Source organism: Musca domestica, unplaced genomic scaffold, assembly GCF_030504385.1.
Source record: "Musca domestica strain aabys unplaced genomic scaffold, Musca_domestica.polishedcontigs.V.1.1 11, whole genome shotgun sequence".
Lineage (NCBI taxonomy): Eukaryota > Metazoa > Arthropoda > Insecta > Diptera > Muscidae > Musca > Musca domestica.
The window spans coordinates 4,240,408-4,257,883 of record NW_026712133.1 but is presented as its reverse complement, the minus strand read 5'-3'; the positions used below and the strand labels follow the sequence as shown (position 1 = coordinate 4,257,883).

Below are 17,476 nucleotides of genomic sequence, written 5' to 3'. Positions count from 1 at the left end.
TATAGCCTTACAATCTTTGGAATATAATTTAATTATGATTATATAATGCACTTTGTTAGCGTTTTATACGATAAGCAATTAAAAATAAAAAAATATTAAGGAAGAAACAATTTTTATGTAGCTCTGTTAACGCTAACATCGCTATGGTCCTTAATTATTCGCTTGGTCCTTAATTATTCGTTAAAATGTACGCGCTGCGTTTTACTGAGTAATCAGTTCTTACTTGTTTTGCCGCCTCCTTTAGACATCAAGTAGTATTTTGCTGTCATTCTTACAGCATTTGGCGTCTTACTTCCATCGGCCGAGCCCCTCTGAGCTAAACATTTGGTCCAATCGAACCGGATATTCCAGCCCCATTGGTCGCTTTGGGGAATCAACAAGATACAGTCCATTACACCTGCATTACAAGGTACGTATAGTTCAGTGTTGCTATAGTGAGCTCGGTTTATTAAACTATCGCGACAACAACAATCAGTTTTGTTTAGGTACAAAGGTCGTTTTGAAACGTCACCTCTGTTCCCTCTTGTTTTATTTCCCGCCAATCGTTGGCTTCTAATTTTGATGTTTGCGTTCGGTAGCATCAGAATCAAAACAAAACTTGAAAATAAAATTGTTGCAAAATCGTTGCTAATTTTCTTTTTGTTTTGGTTCATTTAAAAGAACAAAACATTCAATATTTCGTTTCGTTGATACCTTTTGTTGGTATCATCATCATCATAGTTCATCATCATTGCTAGTTCTTAGTTTGGTGTGCTTTACTACCTAATGCAAATATAGCTATATTATTCTTTTTGTTTGGTCTGTCCGCTTTAATATTGCATTGACATTTATTTTGTGTCTTGTCGTGCTTTGTTAGATCAGTGAACGAACATAAAAAACGAAGGAATAATATTTTTGTTTATTTCTCTTTTTTCATGGCCGTTTAGGTTGAGTAGCTACACTACGTTTGTCGATCACTCTGTTTATTATATTAGTTGGTATTGGGTGTAAAATTATTGTAATTATTAAAGTTAAAATAATATAAATACTATAGTGTATTTAATTTCTGTTGTTGTTTTCGATCTTTTACATTTTGACAAATGATAATAAAATTGTTATTTTATTTATTTTTCCATTTTCCCCAGATTGGTTCGGTGTTTCTTTATTTAATTATGGCTTTCACTCCTTTACAAACATTCACTAGAGCATTGGACGCTATGAAAAAATTTAGTGCATAAATAGGTGCAATAGAAGATAATAATTTAGATATTAGTTTTTAGAGGAAAGGAAGAACAAGTTAGAAAGACTATGGCAATCGGTAAATAAATCGTTGCGAAACTTCGAAAATTGGGAAAATGTCATTAAGAAATATCTTCGTTTGGCAGAGAAAAATGTAGTGATTCCATCAACATTTATTCAAGTACAATAGCAACAAATAATAGAAAACATAACAAAAAATTCAAATTAAAATGCGGATGAATCTCATGAGGAATCGTCTCAATCTGTTTTGGTTCCTGAATCGAAGGAAAAAATTACCGCAAATAATTCAACTGGATGTGATATAGTTTACAATATGGCATTGTCCCCAATTGATACTGGTATTTTTGAGAGAGATTTTTTTTCTTGGTCTTCTTTTCGGGATTTTTTTAGCGCCATTTACATAAATAACTCCCTGTTGAGTGATGTCGAACGTATGTTCTATTTGCTCAATAAAACGTTGTAGAAGCTCGGGAATAGTTTCACAGTTTCCATTAACCGATCGAGGCTTCGTTATGGCTTAGAATGTACTCAATAATGAGCTTGACAATACTCCTATTTTGGTAAATCGTCAGTTGTCTTCGTTATATAGACTTCCAATTCTCGATAAGGAAACAATCTTTGGTTTGAAAGAGATTAGATTTGGAATTAATCGTTGTATCTCCTCTATGTCGACTTATAACTTTTCCACAGACCAATGAAATCCGATACTTGTCTTTATTTCTCTACAATGTATGCCGAAAGAAAAGGATAAACAGGGTCGTGTGTTTGGAAAGTTATACAGACAAATAAATTCCTTTGCATAGGAAGTCCAATTTTAAATGATCATCTTCCCCTTCAATTGGAAAATCATGTTCGCTTTGTCGAGAAAAAAACCTCGGCTTCATTTGTGTTCAAAATTTAAGGAACTATCCCCCTCAAATAGGTTTGTATTCGTAAAGCGCCACGACCATTGCATAAATTGTTTTGTAAAGGGACATAAACTAGTAAATTGAACTAGTCAGAATAGTTGTTTGAAATGTGGTCATCGTCATTACAAGTAATTACATGGAGAGTTATTAAAACCGAGTAGATCGATTCTGACTTCCAAGGCTTCGTTAAGCTCCCCAATATTTGTTGTCAGCTTCATTTCCAGTTTCTCGTCCCTTGAAATGTACACCCTCCACATCGGTTGGAGTCCAAAAAACAAAATCGGAATTGGTTTATTCAAAATCACCTTCGCGTGCCATTGGCACTTCAGATTTATGAAGAACAATAAAGCTCGAACACCAATTGACAGAAAAAACCTGGGATCAACGAAGCATTACAAATATATTTTAGAGGAGATATAGTTCATGCGCATATGTTTTAAAATGAAAGACGGTACGCAACTGGACACGACGAGTTTGAACATTTCAGTGACAGTGAACCATTTTAAACTGGTTAAGTTTATTAATACAATAAGATAATTAACACCATCACTAGAATATCTGTAATATGTATTTTGAAAAAAGTCTGCGAACATGCCTGCTATTTCTTTAGGTCCACATGATTCTCTACTGCCGTATCTCAATCTACTACGAGAAAATTCGCGGACTTTCCGTTTTGAATTAACGAATTTGTAAAAGTTTTTAGGTTTTTTTTTATTAAGGATGTTCCTCATCTTAACTAGTTATTCGCAGTAGCATTTGAAATTATCAGTATTGTAAATATTTTAGCTTTTTTATAATTAGTAAAGTTTATAATAGAGTTAATTTGTTTTGATTGTTTATATAATCTGCTTTTTAATGAAACGTAAGCGCCGTAAACCAAGCGGCGTAAACCAAGCTGGACCTACATCTCATTACAATTTCACGAGTTTGACAGAGGTTTTTAATGCATTATTAACTCTTTTATAAAAGCTTGAAATACAAAAATCAAGGTTACCTTCAAAAACAATTTATATTGGATAATATAGAACGCAGCAGATCAACGTTAGTCTTTCCAAAGTTTTGCTTACGAGATTTAGTTTGAAATGTAGTATGTAAAGTTTGAATATTACTAAGTTCAATGGTCATCATAAGAGTAGGATACATATCCTTTGTATCGGAGAAGAGACGATTTCTACACACAGAAGAAGTTACGGCTTAAGAAAAAAAATTGATCCAATATTTTGCCTTTTGCATTATAGACAGAATTTATTTGATAAATACATTGATCAAATATGCTTTCCCAAAAAGATGACATCTCAACAGACAATTCAGTAGAAAAATCTTGTACATAATTTACAATATTTTCTCCTGGGACCAATGCTAGATAAATTCTTTTACAAAAAATCCTTAAGGCCAGAAAGTTTTAATAACTATTGAATTAAATAATTTAGCAGGAGTTAAGATTTTAAAAGATAAAATCTCATGCGATTGGGATGCATTAAAATAAAAAATCTTAATGTTATTATCAGATATATTTGGCAATTTTGTTTTTAGGTAAGATCGAATGTTATCAACCGTTTTATCTGGATGTAATCGGGACACAAATATAGTCTGCGCGGCGCGACAGAAATAAGATGATCACTAAGCAAAGGTATAGGGATTATGTCGTTAATGTCTACAGAAACACACTTTTTATTAATACCGGAAGTATCAGCAGAAACAGATTGATTTCTAAAAAACGGTATATTTTTATCTGTATCGGTAGGAACAGATTTTGTTTTATTAGCCGCTCACACTGCACTATACAACCCGTACCTACTATTGGAACTAAATTAGATTAGGTTTAATTGTGTTGAAACATGCTTTGATGTTTCAAGGGGCTCGACAAGTTTAATTTATGATTACATTAAATATTGCTTTTGATGGTTTGTTACTCAATTATTCGTTAAAAAGTACGCGCTGCGGTTTATTGCAACCTTGTGCTGGCGCCTTTGATATTTTAATCAGTAATCGTTTGTCACTTGTTTTGCCGCCTCCTTTAGACATTAAGTAATATTTCGCTGTTATTCGGACAGACTACACCCTCAATATCGTTTGCAAAGCACATTTCGTGGTGCATAGAAAGGTATGTCGTTGCTAAATGTAATATCGTTACCACCAACCAAACTAACAAAAAATCGTTCAATTTTTGTCTAAGAAAACTCTTGTGTTTTATTTATCTTTTTATACTTCACCCACTGTCCACTGTTCGACGCATTCGGCGTTTCACGCCCATCGGCGGAGTCCCTCTGAGCTAAACACATTTTATTTATTTTTTTTTTTTAATTTAAAGACATTCCATAACACTACACTAATTTGCAAGGAAATACAAGTCATGTTGCAGATTAAGTGATTGGTTGTGGGAATTAAGAGTACAGAAAAGTTTAACATCTTCAACAAACATTAATATTTTGGAGTGGCGAAAAATTGATAGAACGTCGTTTAAATAAAGTACGAAATCTAACGGAACAAAATGGTTACCTTGAGGAATACCAGAAAATACTGTAATATTTTTAGGGAGGTTATTGTTAAAAGAAACCTTTTGGGTGTGGCCATGCAAATCAGATGATATTAAAAGAGTTGAAGAGAAGGCTATTGAATCAAGTTTATATATTAATAAATTATGCACAATTGTATCAAAAGTTTTACTAAAATCAGTATATGTATTATCAGTTTGGAGTTTTTTTGAGAATCCGGTGTGAACATGACTGACCAATTTCAATAAATTTGTCAAAGTCGATCTTCCTATAGATACTATAGATATAAGAAAATGAAATTCTTTGTGTAACCAAACGCTCAAAAATTTGGGAATTGCAATCAATTTTGCAATAACTCTGTAATTCCCAATAACACATCTACTGTCAGATTTATACGGAACAATAAAGCTCGATCACCAATTGACTGAAAAAAACCTAGGGTCAACGAAGCATTAAAAATACATTTTAGAGGATAAAAGGTTCATGCGCACATGTTTTAAAATGAAGGACGGTACGCAACTGGACACAATGAGTTGGAACATTTCAGTGACAGTAAACCATTGAAACTTCATATGTTGTGAGAACGATACGTGGAAACTGATAAACTTTAGTAGAATATCGTATTTTGGAAAAAGTCTGCAAACATGCCTTCTATTTCTTTAGGTCCACATGATTCTCTTCTGCCGTATATCAATCTACTACGAAGAAATTCGCGGACTTTTCGTTTTGAATTAACGAATTTGTAAAAGTTTTTAGGATTTTTATGAAATATGTTTCTCATATTGACTAGTTATTCGCAGTAGCATTGGGAATTTTCAGTGTTGTAAATAATTCTAACTTTTTATAATTAGTAAATTTTATAGTAGAGTTCATTTGTTTTAATTGTTTATATAATCTGCTTCTTAAAGAAACGTAAGCGCCTAAGATGTGGCGTAAACCAAGCTGGACCCATATCTCATCACAATTTCACGAGTTTGACAGAAGTTTTTAATGCATTATTAACTCTTTTATAAAAGCTTGAAATACAAAAATCAATGTTACCTTCAAAACCCCAATTTTTATTGGATAATATAGAACGCAGCAGATCATCGTTAGTCTTTCCAAAGTTTTGCTTACGAGATTTAGTTTGAAATGTAGTATGTAAAGTTTGAATATTACTAAGTTCAATGGTCATCATAAGAGTAGGATACATACCCTTTGGCTCGGAGAAGAGAGGATTTCTACACATAGAAGAAGTTACGGTTTAAGAAAAAAATTAATATAATATTTTGCCTTTTGCATTATAGGCAGAATTTATTTGATAAATACATTGATCAAATATGCTTTCTCAAAAAGATGACATCTCAGCAGACACTTCAGTAGAAGAATCTGGTACATAGTCTACAATATTTTCTCCTGGGACCCATGCTAGATCAGTTAGATTGAAATCCCCAAGACAAATCATTGCAGCGTTTGAAGAATGATATAATGACACTTCTCTTTTTAACGCCGATTTGGAGCAATTAAGATATCTTAATTTACACAAACAAATACAATATAAGAGTATTCTGTAACGAATATACGTTCTGAGGCAATTGAATTATGAATGGCAAAGAAAATCCGTCCACTAATTTTATTTAATGTCTTTTCTGTAAATTTGATACTGATCGGATAAAATCTCAGGTTTTAGCCATGTCTCTGTGAAGACAAAAATTTTGAAATCGCAGTCAAAGGATTTTAAATAAATGTTTCTAAGCTTGGTATTAAGACCTCTTACGTTTTGATAGAGAATGGATAATGATTTAGTTATTTTTTTGACAACGGTACAACTGAAAGACTAACCGGAAAATTAACTGGGGTTGTTCCTTTCCTGAATACAATTTTTTTTGCTAAAAATCCTTAAGGCCAGAAAGTTTTAATAACTATTGAATTAAATAATTTAGCATTAGTTAAGATTTTAAAAGATAAAATATCATGGGGTTGGGACGCATTTAGTTTTTAGGTAAGATCGAATGTTATCAACCGTGGTATCTGTATGTAATCGGGACAGTAATATAGTCTTGCGCGGCGCTACAGCAATAAGTTGATCACTAAGCAAAGTCATTGGGATTACGTTGTTAATGTCTGCAGAAACACACATTTTATTAATACCGGAAGTATCTGTAGAAACAGATTGATTTCTAAAAACGGTATATTTTTTTTTCTTTATCTGTAAGAACAGATTTTGTTTCATTAGCCGATTTAGGCTTGATCAAAATAGATGGATTGTTAGATACTGCTGTAACAGATGCTTCATTCAATGGTTTCGTAGAAGGCAGAGAAGATAACGCTTGCTTATTAGAGTTGTCGGTAGAAATTGGAGGATTAGTATAAGTACTTGTACTGGATGAGTTATCAACAATTGCGGGCACTGAAAATTGAGAAGCTGTAGATACGATTTTGGAAGATTAAATTTCGACTGGAGCATTTTCAGAAGCAATCCCCATAGTTCTATAGTCAATAGAGGTTAGGATGTCCGAGTCGAGATATGGCTGCATTATTTGGCTGAGCCACAGCTGGTGAGCTTAAACGGATCAAATCTACACTTGGGTACAAAGACTGATGATTTCTTTCGTTTCGGAGATCCATATAAAAGTTTATATTTATTAAACTTTTTTGGAAGTTTTAAAAATGTTGCGTCGAAATTCTTCTTCAAAGCAGCAAATTTAATTTTAGATTCCTTGAAATGACTATTAAAGATAATTTCCAATGGCCTAAATTAAAATCATTTGCAGTAACTGCCTAAAAGTATGCTAAGGAAAGCCAATTTAATACGTACGGAACAGCAAAAAAGAATCAGCCACAAACGTCAAAAACAAGGAAAAAAACACTACGTTATATATAACAAAACAGGAAAGAAATAACAATGACTATGTGCACAATATTAAATTTAGTAAAAACCGTATAAGAACTCATTTTACTAAAACTCCGAACTTTTGGAAATTATGAAATATGTTTAGTTGAAGAATCTAAATAGTTATTAAAAACACAATAACTGCGAACGATTAATTATTATTTAAATTTGTTTGGCAACACGCGGAAAAAACACTTCTATGCGATCAGGGTTACCATACTTAATTGAGGAGTTTAAGTGAAGTGTTGTACCTAAAGCAGCTTTTGGTGTACTCATAAATACACCTGCGATCCATACTGACGCGGCTATTTGAGCTTTACCAAAGCGGTTGTAGTAGCGAATCTATATTAAAATAACTACACTTGTTTTATATTTTATACTGCTTGTGTAGATGAGTGGAAACAAAAACAAACCACAAATGTACTCTGAAGAATGACGCAATATAGGAAACGAAACAGTGGAACTCATTATAAATTATGAAAAAGCTAATATTAAGATAAATGCATACGTTTTTATTCATTTTTTTTTTGTACATCATAGAATTTCAAAATGTACTAAAAACAATATTTACAATAAAAGCTCTTAATACAGCTACATTAAGGCTATCGAATTCTTTGTGTATTTCTGGTATTGAAATATGCGTAGTTTTGTTTTCAATTCCTTTTTTTTACAGTTTGTGAATTTGTGTGAGTCGTACGTTATTCGTTCCATTTTTTCTTACGCTGAACGTAACTCCTCCTAGCTTTTGAGGTGAGAATTCAAGGAGTTTACGTTTCCTCATGAAGCGAAAACTATTCATGGTTTAAATCTGAAATGGTTGGCACTACCTGAAATAAGACCAAATTTCCCAGCAGAGGCAGCGCCTCGCCGTACTAACCCTAATAACCCCGGTGAGCATAAGCGGAAAAAGTGGCTGGATCATCTGCAGCATTGCAACACCAGTACCGAATCGAGTAAATTGTGGGCAACAGTTAAGTCGCTCTCGAACTCTGGAAAAAAGGATGATCGGACATCAGTCTCATTTAACGGCGTAGAAGTGACAGATCCGAAGAGTGTGCGTGTTATTTCAACCGGCAATTCATAGAGCACCCAGAGAGTGACGGAGCTTTTACTTTTGTCACTAGCAAAGACGCTTGGGGCTATACTCCTCCCCAGCATAAGAGAGTGTTTCCCAGTAGCGGATCATCAACACGGATTCCGAAAATTGCATAGCACAACAACAGCTTTACACGCCATTTCCACACATGTCAGCAGAGGACTCTACCAAAACAGGTCGTGTGACAGAACAGTTATGGTGGCACTGTATTTATCAAAAGCTTTTGATACAGTCAGTCATGCCACACTGTTCGAGGACTTTGAACGCACCGCCCTCTGGCCAAGGAGGTACGCCAGTCGTACGTGGAATTCAGAAACAAGAAGACGAGCTTCCGTAGAGTGAAACAGGGAGTTCCCCAAGGTGGGGTGATATCTCCGTAACTGTTTAACCTCTACCGTTCTGACATTCCACGCCCTCCAGACGGCATAGACGTGGCGTCCGGACCCATCATAGATGACATATGTGATCGGTTAAATGCTTACTAAGTTGATCTAACCGCCTTTTTCACTGTGAGGAATATGAAGATATCCGCCACTAAATCGACGGCTACACTTTTCACCACATGGAATGCGGAGATGAGGCTATCTTTGATTGTGCAGGTCGATGTAGTTCTAATTCCGACCACCAAGTACACCAAGGTCTTAAGTCAATGCTACCGACAGAGCTATCCGAATCACCATCTGGTTGATAGGCAACCTCTGCCCAGGCACCTAAGGAAATACCTTCATGATGTAGAGAGAGAGAGGTACAAAGGTATAAGAGCAAAGGTATATAAGCGGGACTGAATAGTATTCACTCACTTCACATGGCGATGGCGCTACACCGAGGTTACCTGGGTCGATAGTCTTGTTGAAGGTGATTTCTTTCCGACATTTTCCATGATCGTCTTCGGTTCCAGCTTCTTTGCATTGCGACTACTGCGCTTGCAAAGAAGAATCACTCATCAGCCGGAACGCCGCTGACCGCCAGGAAACCCGCATACGGGATGGGCTTCTTTTTGATGATATCAGTTGGGAGAATAAGAGGATCTAAAGCAATTTTTTGCAGTATTCTATTGAACTCTCAAAACCCCCTTCATCTCCATTGTGTTCACGCCTTCGTGGGTTCTTTACCAGTTATATTAACTACCTCGATGACGTCTGGCCGTTGGAGGATCATCAAGTCGGCTCCGAATGTGAACATATATAGACACGGTTCTTCCCCCGGATGTAGAGACTTGTACGAACTAGAAACAAAAATATTACACTATATTATACTATACTTCATTTTATTGTTATAAATAAATTTATTAGTATTTAATAACAGTTTTCTTCTTTTAAATATCCCCAAATATTTGTCGAATATCAACATAACGATGTCTGATATTTGTCGTAGGGGTTTGAAAATTGGCATAATAATTTGCATTGTGTCTAGGATAACTGGTTTTAAAAATTAGGTATATCGGTATTGTTGTAATTTAGTTTATAAACTGTATACGAGATTGGGAACATAACTTCACTGAAATGAAATTTTTATTTTTTATTTATTTTAATTTTACCTTTAATGTCTTTTTGTACAATCATATGAATATTTACCAACAACTAACTTTTATTATTCTTGAAAAAATTATGCTAAACTCTTTTATTTTAGGGTGCGGATAAAAATGGTAAAACTCCAGATGGAAAAAGCTATACAGAAGCTGCAGAAAAAGATGAGATCCGAAACCTGCTACGATGAACAATTTAAAGAAGTTTATATTTTAACACAGATTTATTCTATTGCAGATAATTTATAAAAGTAAACACTGACGACCAACTTTTTTGGAATACATTAATTTTGCTACATCATGTCGAAAGCACTGCACCAATAAATTCTTAACTATTTTCAGTGTAGTTACGACAAAACTACATGCAATGTCATGTTTATTTTAGATGTTATTATATTATGGTCTTATATAATATATATAATTTGCTGAGACTTCTTCTTGATTACATTTTTTAACAAGGGGTTACATTTAATAAATAGCAATATAATAAAAACGAACATTGGAACATATTCAACCCACACTTTAATTCGATTGAGCTCAAGTGTACATAAAGCAGCGATCGATACAGAGAGCCAAATAATGCTAAAAAGTGTCGCCGTTGCAAACCAATTGTACGAGAGCGAAAAAATGCTAGTTATACCCTCCACCTTGAAATAGAGGGTATATTAACTTTGTCATTCCGTTTGTAACATATAAAGTATATATATTCATGATCACCATAAAATTCTTAGTCGATTTATTAATGTCCGTCTCTCTGTTGAAATCACGATACAGCCCACACTATTTGACGTAGAGCTTCAAAATTCGGCAGAACAATTTGTATTGATGGTGATGGTTGGTATTGAAAATGAGATATATCGGTCCACGTTTTGGTATTGCCGCCATATGACGGTACCCCGCAATATTCATTATTTTGATGTTTTTTGACACATATTTCCATGCATTTGTCTAAAAAATGGTATATGTGCGTCACAATGGGTTTTAGTTTCACTAGCGGAACATTGCATGTATAGATTCACGTTTTCGTATAGCCCCCATATAACAATACCCCCTGATATTCGGTATTTTGATTATTTTCGCCATATTTTTCTACGGATTTGTCTAAAACTTGATACATGTAGGTCATAATGGGTTCTGGCTCCGTTAGCGGAACATTATATGGGTATGTCCACGTTTTCGTTTGGCCCCATATAACGGTACCTCCCGATATTTGGTATTTTTATGATTTTTGTCACATTATTCACGGATTTCTCTAAAACTTGGTATTTGTAGTTCTTAATAGGTTTTCGCTGTATTGGTAGAACATAGAATATCTAGCTTTTTGTTTTCCGGCATATAATGGTACCCACTGATATTCGTTATTTTGATAATCGTTGTCACATTTATTTACGGAATTTAACACTTCCATTAAACAACAATCCATGTAGTATAAAGTTGTGTAAATGGGCACCCTCTTTGGTATGGCTCCCCATATAATGGACTCACTCACATTATCCTTTTTAAGTTTAACTGCATTATCCAAACGGTCTTACTAGTATTTTTCATACGCTGAACATAACTCCTCCTAGCATTTGAGGTGAGAATTCAAGGAGTTCACGTTTCCTCATGAAGCGGAAACTATTCATGGTTTAAATCTGAAATGGTTGGCACTAGCGTGAAGTCAGGGCTAGACATATTAATAACAAATTATATTGGAAAACGACGGGAGGATTGTAGTATGGCTCTGTAATCCCTCTTTGAAATGTCACAAAATATGCCTAGACATGACTTCAAACTTCTTATGTACTTACACTTTAAGATCAACGATATTGTAAGCTTCATGAGGCGGAAGAACATCAAGGTAGCAAGGATCCAGGAAACGAAGCTGAGTACCACCTCCAGGCTTCAAAGTTGTGATGGATACAACGTATAGTGAAAGGATCGCATCAGAGATGGATGTGGAGGACTAGCATTCCTATTGCACCACTCTGTCCAGTACATACCTATCTCGCCTGAACTTGACTCTAGTGACCCGTACATGAAATGTATGTCTAGTGTGGAACATTCCGCCGTTAAATAGCTTTGCCCCACGTTATATGCCCAATATCAGTTCAATTCTGGTAGGCAATAACCGTCTGGTGCTAGGGGATTTCAATGCCCATCATGAAATATGGCATTACGTCCTAGGTAATGACCAGAGAGGCATTGTGCTGGCTGAGCAAATCGATAGCTCCACGTTTTTCACAGTGAATGAAGGACGCGCCCACCATAAAAAGGGCAGACTTCCACAGTTCGTCGAGCATATCAATCGAACGAACGAATGACGTAATGTGGGTCATACCACCTCCCCATTTTTGTCGCTTTCAACAGATCACCCGATTTCATAGACTCTGAACGCCGCACTTTTCTTGACCACGGGAAAGCCAACTGGCAAGAATTCAAAGAATATACCAACCGCCGCTTCAGAGAAATGCCCAACCTATCTGATGTCCACGTAGCAGATAGGTGTTTCCGGGGCACCAAAGCTGAAGCCGCTCCCTATATACCTGCTGGTCGAATACCTGAAATAAGACCAAATTTCTCAGCAGAGGCAGCGAGATGAGCTTCGCCGTACTAACCCTAATAACCCCGGTGAGCATAAGCGGAAAAAGTGGCTAAAACATCTGCAACATTGCAACATCAGTACCGGGTCGAGAAAATTGTGGGCAACGGTTAAGTCGCTCTCGAACTCTGTAAAAAAGGATGATCGGACATCTGTCTCATTTAACGGCGTAGAAGTGACAGATCCGAAGAGTCACGGAGCTAAGAATGAAATACAACGCCGTGTACGATCTCTTCTAGTCGAGGCTTTTGTCGCCAGTAGCAAAGACGCTTGGGGCTTTACTCCTCCGCAGCATAAAAGAGTGTTTCCCAGTAGCGGATCATCAATACGGATTCCGAAAATTGCATAGCACAACAACAGCTTTACACGCCATTTCCACACATGACAGCATAGGAGTCTACCAAAACAGGTCGTGTGACAGAACAGTTATGGTGGCACTGGATTTATCAAAAGCTTTTGATACAGTCAATCATGCCACACTGTTCGATGACATTGAACGCACCACCCCCCGGCCAAGGAGGTACGCCAGTCGTACGTGGTCGGTTAAATGCTTACTAAGTTGATCTAACCGCCTTTTTCATTGCGAGGAGTATGAAGATGTCCGCCACTAAATCGACGGCCACACTTTTCACCACATGGAATGCGGAGATGAGGCTATCTTTGATTGTTCAGGTCGATGGAGTTCTAATTCCGACCACCAAGTACACCAAGGTTTTAGGGGTCACATTCGATAGCCTTTTCAAGTCGTCCGCGCAAACCACAGCTGCGGTAAGATTAGTAGTAGGAACAAGGCTCTCATAAGAAAAACTTGTTGACCTCTTACAACACGATAGGCCGGTCTGTGCTACGCCAACGTTAGTGCTATGTAGTGGAAAAATATTCAGTCCTGCCAGAATGCCGCCCTTAGAACCACAACAGGGTGCCTCCTCATGACACCTGTCGACCATCTACATGAGGAGAAGAAGGTCTTACGGTGCGACAGCATAATAAAATGCTGTCAATGCAATACCTACACCGAGGTTATCTGGGTCGATAGTCTTGTTGAAGGTGATTTCTTTCCGGCACTTTCCATGATCGTCTTCGGTTCCAGCTTCTTTGCATTGCGACTTCTGCGCTTTTTTGAGGAAAGTTACTCTCCGCGGGGCTGCACTTGATTCCACTGCTCGTATGAAAGTGGGAAATTCGAAAAGAATCACTCATCAGCCGGAACGCCGCTGACCGCCAGGAAACCCGCATACGGGATGGGCTTCTTTGTGATGATATCAGTTGGGAGAATAAGAGCATCTAGAGCAATTTTTTGCAGTATTCTATTGACCTCTCAAAACCCCCTTCACCACCATTGTGTTGACGCCGTCGTGGACGACAGATAGGTTCTTTACCAGTTATATTACCTACCTCGATGACGTCTGGCCGTTGGAGGATCATTAAGTCGGCTCCGAACGGGAACATACATAGACTCTGTTCTTCCCCCGGATGTAGAGACTTGTACGAACAAGAAACAAAAATATTACACAATATTATACTATACTTCATTTTATTGTTATAAATAAATTTATTAACATTTGTATTTAATAACAGTTTTCTGCTTTTAAATATTCCCAAATATTCGTCGAATATCAACGATGTCTGATATTTGTCGTAGGGTTTGAAAATTGGCATAATAATTTGCATTGTGTCTAGGATAACTGGTTTTAAAATTAAGGTATATCGGTATTGTTGTGATTTAGTTTGTAAACTGTATACCAGATTAGGAACATAACTTCACTGAAATTTAATTTTTTATTTATTTTAATGTCTTTGTAATGTCTTGTAATGTCTTTTTGTACAATCATATGAATATTTACCAACAACGAACTTTTATTATTCTTGAAAAAAATATGCTAAACTCTTTTATTTTACGGCGCTGGAAAAAGCTATACAGAAGCTGCAGAATAAGATGAGATCCGAAACCTGCTACGATGAACAATTTAAAGAAGTTTATATTTTAAAACAGATTTATTCTATTGCAGATAATTTCTAAAAATAAACATTGATGACCAACTTTTTTGGAATACAATAATTTTGTTACATCATGTCGAAAACATTGCACCAATAAATTCTTAACTGTTTTCAGTGTAGTTACGACAAAACTACATGCAATGCCATGTTTATTTTAGATGTTACTAGCTGGCCCGGTCCGCGTTGCTGGCCCGTGGTTTAAGTCTTTAATGCATAGTGTTTAAAGCATCATCATTTTCAGCCAGAGGTTTTAATTTGAGAGTCTAAAACCTAAAACAAATAGATCATATGTATTAAAATTAACTGTTTTTTTAATAGCCACTCTACCCCCAAATTAGCCTAAACACACATTTTAAGCCAAATCGATTCGAAAATATAATCTAAAAAATTTCCGCGAAGAGGTCTTCTACCCCCTTAGAAGCTAAGATGCCAAATAAGGGTAAAATCAATTGAAAAATGGGACCAAGTCGCTGGAAATAGCGGAAATCAGCGGATGCCTTCATATAAAGGTTATACCAAAGCATAGTCCTATTCTTATAATTATTATTATTGAGGAATTTGAAAAGGGCTACATCATTTGAGGGACTACATCAATTTAGACCGACCTGACACATATTTTGTACAACTGATTCTTCATGACACCCTGAACTGTATCAAATTTAAAACTCTATCGTAACTTTTGTGAAGTATAGAGCAAAACATTTGAGGCCCTTTGTGTTTGGTTAAGCTATATAAAATGGACCCTAAAAACGTTTGACCCGATTTTTTTAGGGATTTTTATCTATTAACCGAACAATTTTCCAAGTGTAATATCCTGCAGTGTAATTACTGACGGTAGCGCACCGTTTAACGTTACATGTGAGTTAAGGTTACTTTAAAGGTTTCGGAAGAATTTTCCGAGGATAAAAATCCTTTTCTTTCTAAATTTTCAATTTGCTCCACTATTTTGTATAGTCCGCATATAACAGTGCTCTTCATATTCGGTATTTCACTGATTGCAGTCCCAATGATTTTTGCATTTTAAGTTCTCATTGGATGGATTATTTCCATATCTAGTCAATTTCTTGCAGTTTTGGACTTCAGAATCGATAATTCCTAAATGAATATCCTGGCAATATAACTTTAATTTAACTATCAAAAATAAACTTTCATCGATTTATAAAAGCTAGGGACCCCATCAAGTATGTTAAAAAGTTGAAATCTTTTTTGATTAAATATGTCCGTGAGCCTCTTCATTCACCATTTGCAATTACGATAGAGGTCACCAAATTTAATATGCGTCTTTCAGTCTAAGCACATATTATTCTTAGGATTATTGATGTTACAAAAGTTATATATTTGTTCTCATTTAACCAAATGTGCTTTAAATTTTAGGTATTTTGAAGGGCTCAAAAGCATTTTTGAGGTTATAAATCATTTGTCAGAAAATTGCAACAAAAGTCCACATTATGATTTATTTTGTATTCCCCAGTACCTCTTTATATTCGTTATATAATCGTATTTAATTAAATTTTCAATTCTCAATTATCAGTATTATAAAGGTCTTAGCAATATTTTCCAAGTCAGAAGTAATTTTAGGATTCGTTACTTTTAGAATATCATGTTATAAGGTATTTAGTTTTTACCAGTCGATTAAACTATATCTGTCTGTGTATGCGGGCGTTCGTTGAAATCGCAATAGAGGCGAAATATTTAGTTTAATCTTTGAACTACAATATTCCTAGGAAGTTAGAATATATCAGTTTCGATTAGGTATAATAATACCACTAAAAATTCGTCATTTTGCATGTTTTTGTTTCTACCGAATTATCTGTAACTTGACATTAAAAGCTTTCGGTATTGTGAAATCAATACCGGAAATATCTGGCTACTATTGATTCCCCATTAAGCATAGCATCAATTTAAAAGTACGTTGAGATTATTAATGTTTTGATGCTTTGAAAAGTATTTTTAGTCAAAATTGAATATATTGGTTTGTCAACCATATAACGGCATGTATAGAAAATATGCAAAATTTTTCGATTTTTTCGGTTTTTTTTTTTTCAATTAAGAATTTTAAATTCCAAAAGGCATTTTGAAACAATTCTACACAAAACTCCATATCAAAATATAAAATTCAATTTTTTCAGTTCCGCGATTTTTATAGAGGCTTTTCTCAACGTTTTCTTTCATGAAAACGTTTCCATTGTAATTACAAATAACCAAAAGAAAATTTGAGTCAAATCGGCCCAGCCGTTCTTAACTAATGTGTTACTATACTTTTGTAAATTTTTTACATACAGATTTAAAGAAGTAGGTGTGGGCAGTTCCTCTGACTCCAAATATATACCTAACTGTGGAACAGATATCTTCATGATTTTGGCAAATCTTAGGATTTCAGGTAAATTAAAAAAGGGCGTAAAATTGGGCGTGGCCACTTTTTCTTTGAATAAAAACCTAACTAGAACTAATATTAAAAAAAAAATATCCATATATATAGATTAAAAAGTAGAAGTGGCCAGTTCCCCAGCGCCCAATAAATACTTAGGACTGGATGGAAGGTCAACAGTATCTCATATATCTCATATTATTTGGCGAATATAAGGATTTTAGATGAATCGAAATAGTGGGCGTAAAAGTTGGCGTGGTCAATATTTTTTCTTTAAAAACATAACTCGGGGTATGACGAACGTTTGTACAAAAACTTATGCAAATCGGTCCAGCCGTTCTCAACTGATTCCATTACCAACGAACAACAATTGATTGATTTATATAAATATATA

General features: G+C 35.3%; 1 protein-coding gene across 3 annotated transcripts in view; it reads left to right on the top strand.

Moving 5' to 3' along the window:
- LOC105261512 (myotrophin) overlaps window positions 1-10,496 on the top strand; it is a 100,895-nt gene extending 90,399 nt beyond the window's left edge. For 2 of the 3 annotated variants that reach the window (XM_059130084.1, XM_059130093.1), the window contains exons 4-5: window positions 278-409; window positions 10,240-10,496. In XM_059130084.1, coding sequence (XP_058986067.1) covers window positions 278-409; window positions 10,240-10,326 — 219 coding nt within the window. In that variant the 3' untranslated portion in view covers window positions 10,327-10,496. The remainder of the gene's footprint in view (window positions 1-277; window positions 410-10,239) is intronic. The other variant, XM_059130089.1, reaches the window with a different exon arrangement.
- The last annotated feature ends 6,980 nt before the right edge of the window (window positions 10,497-17,476 follow it).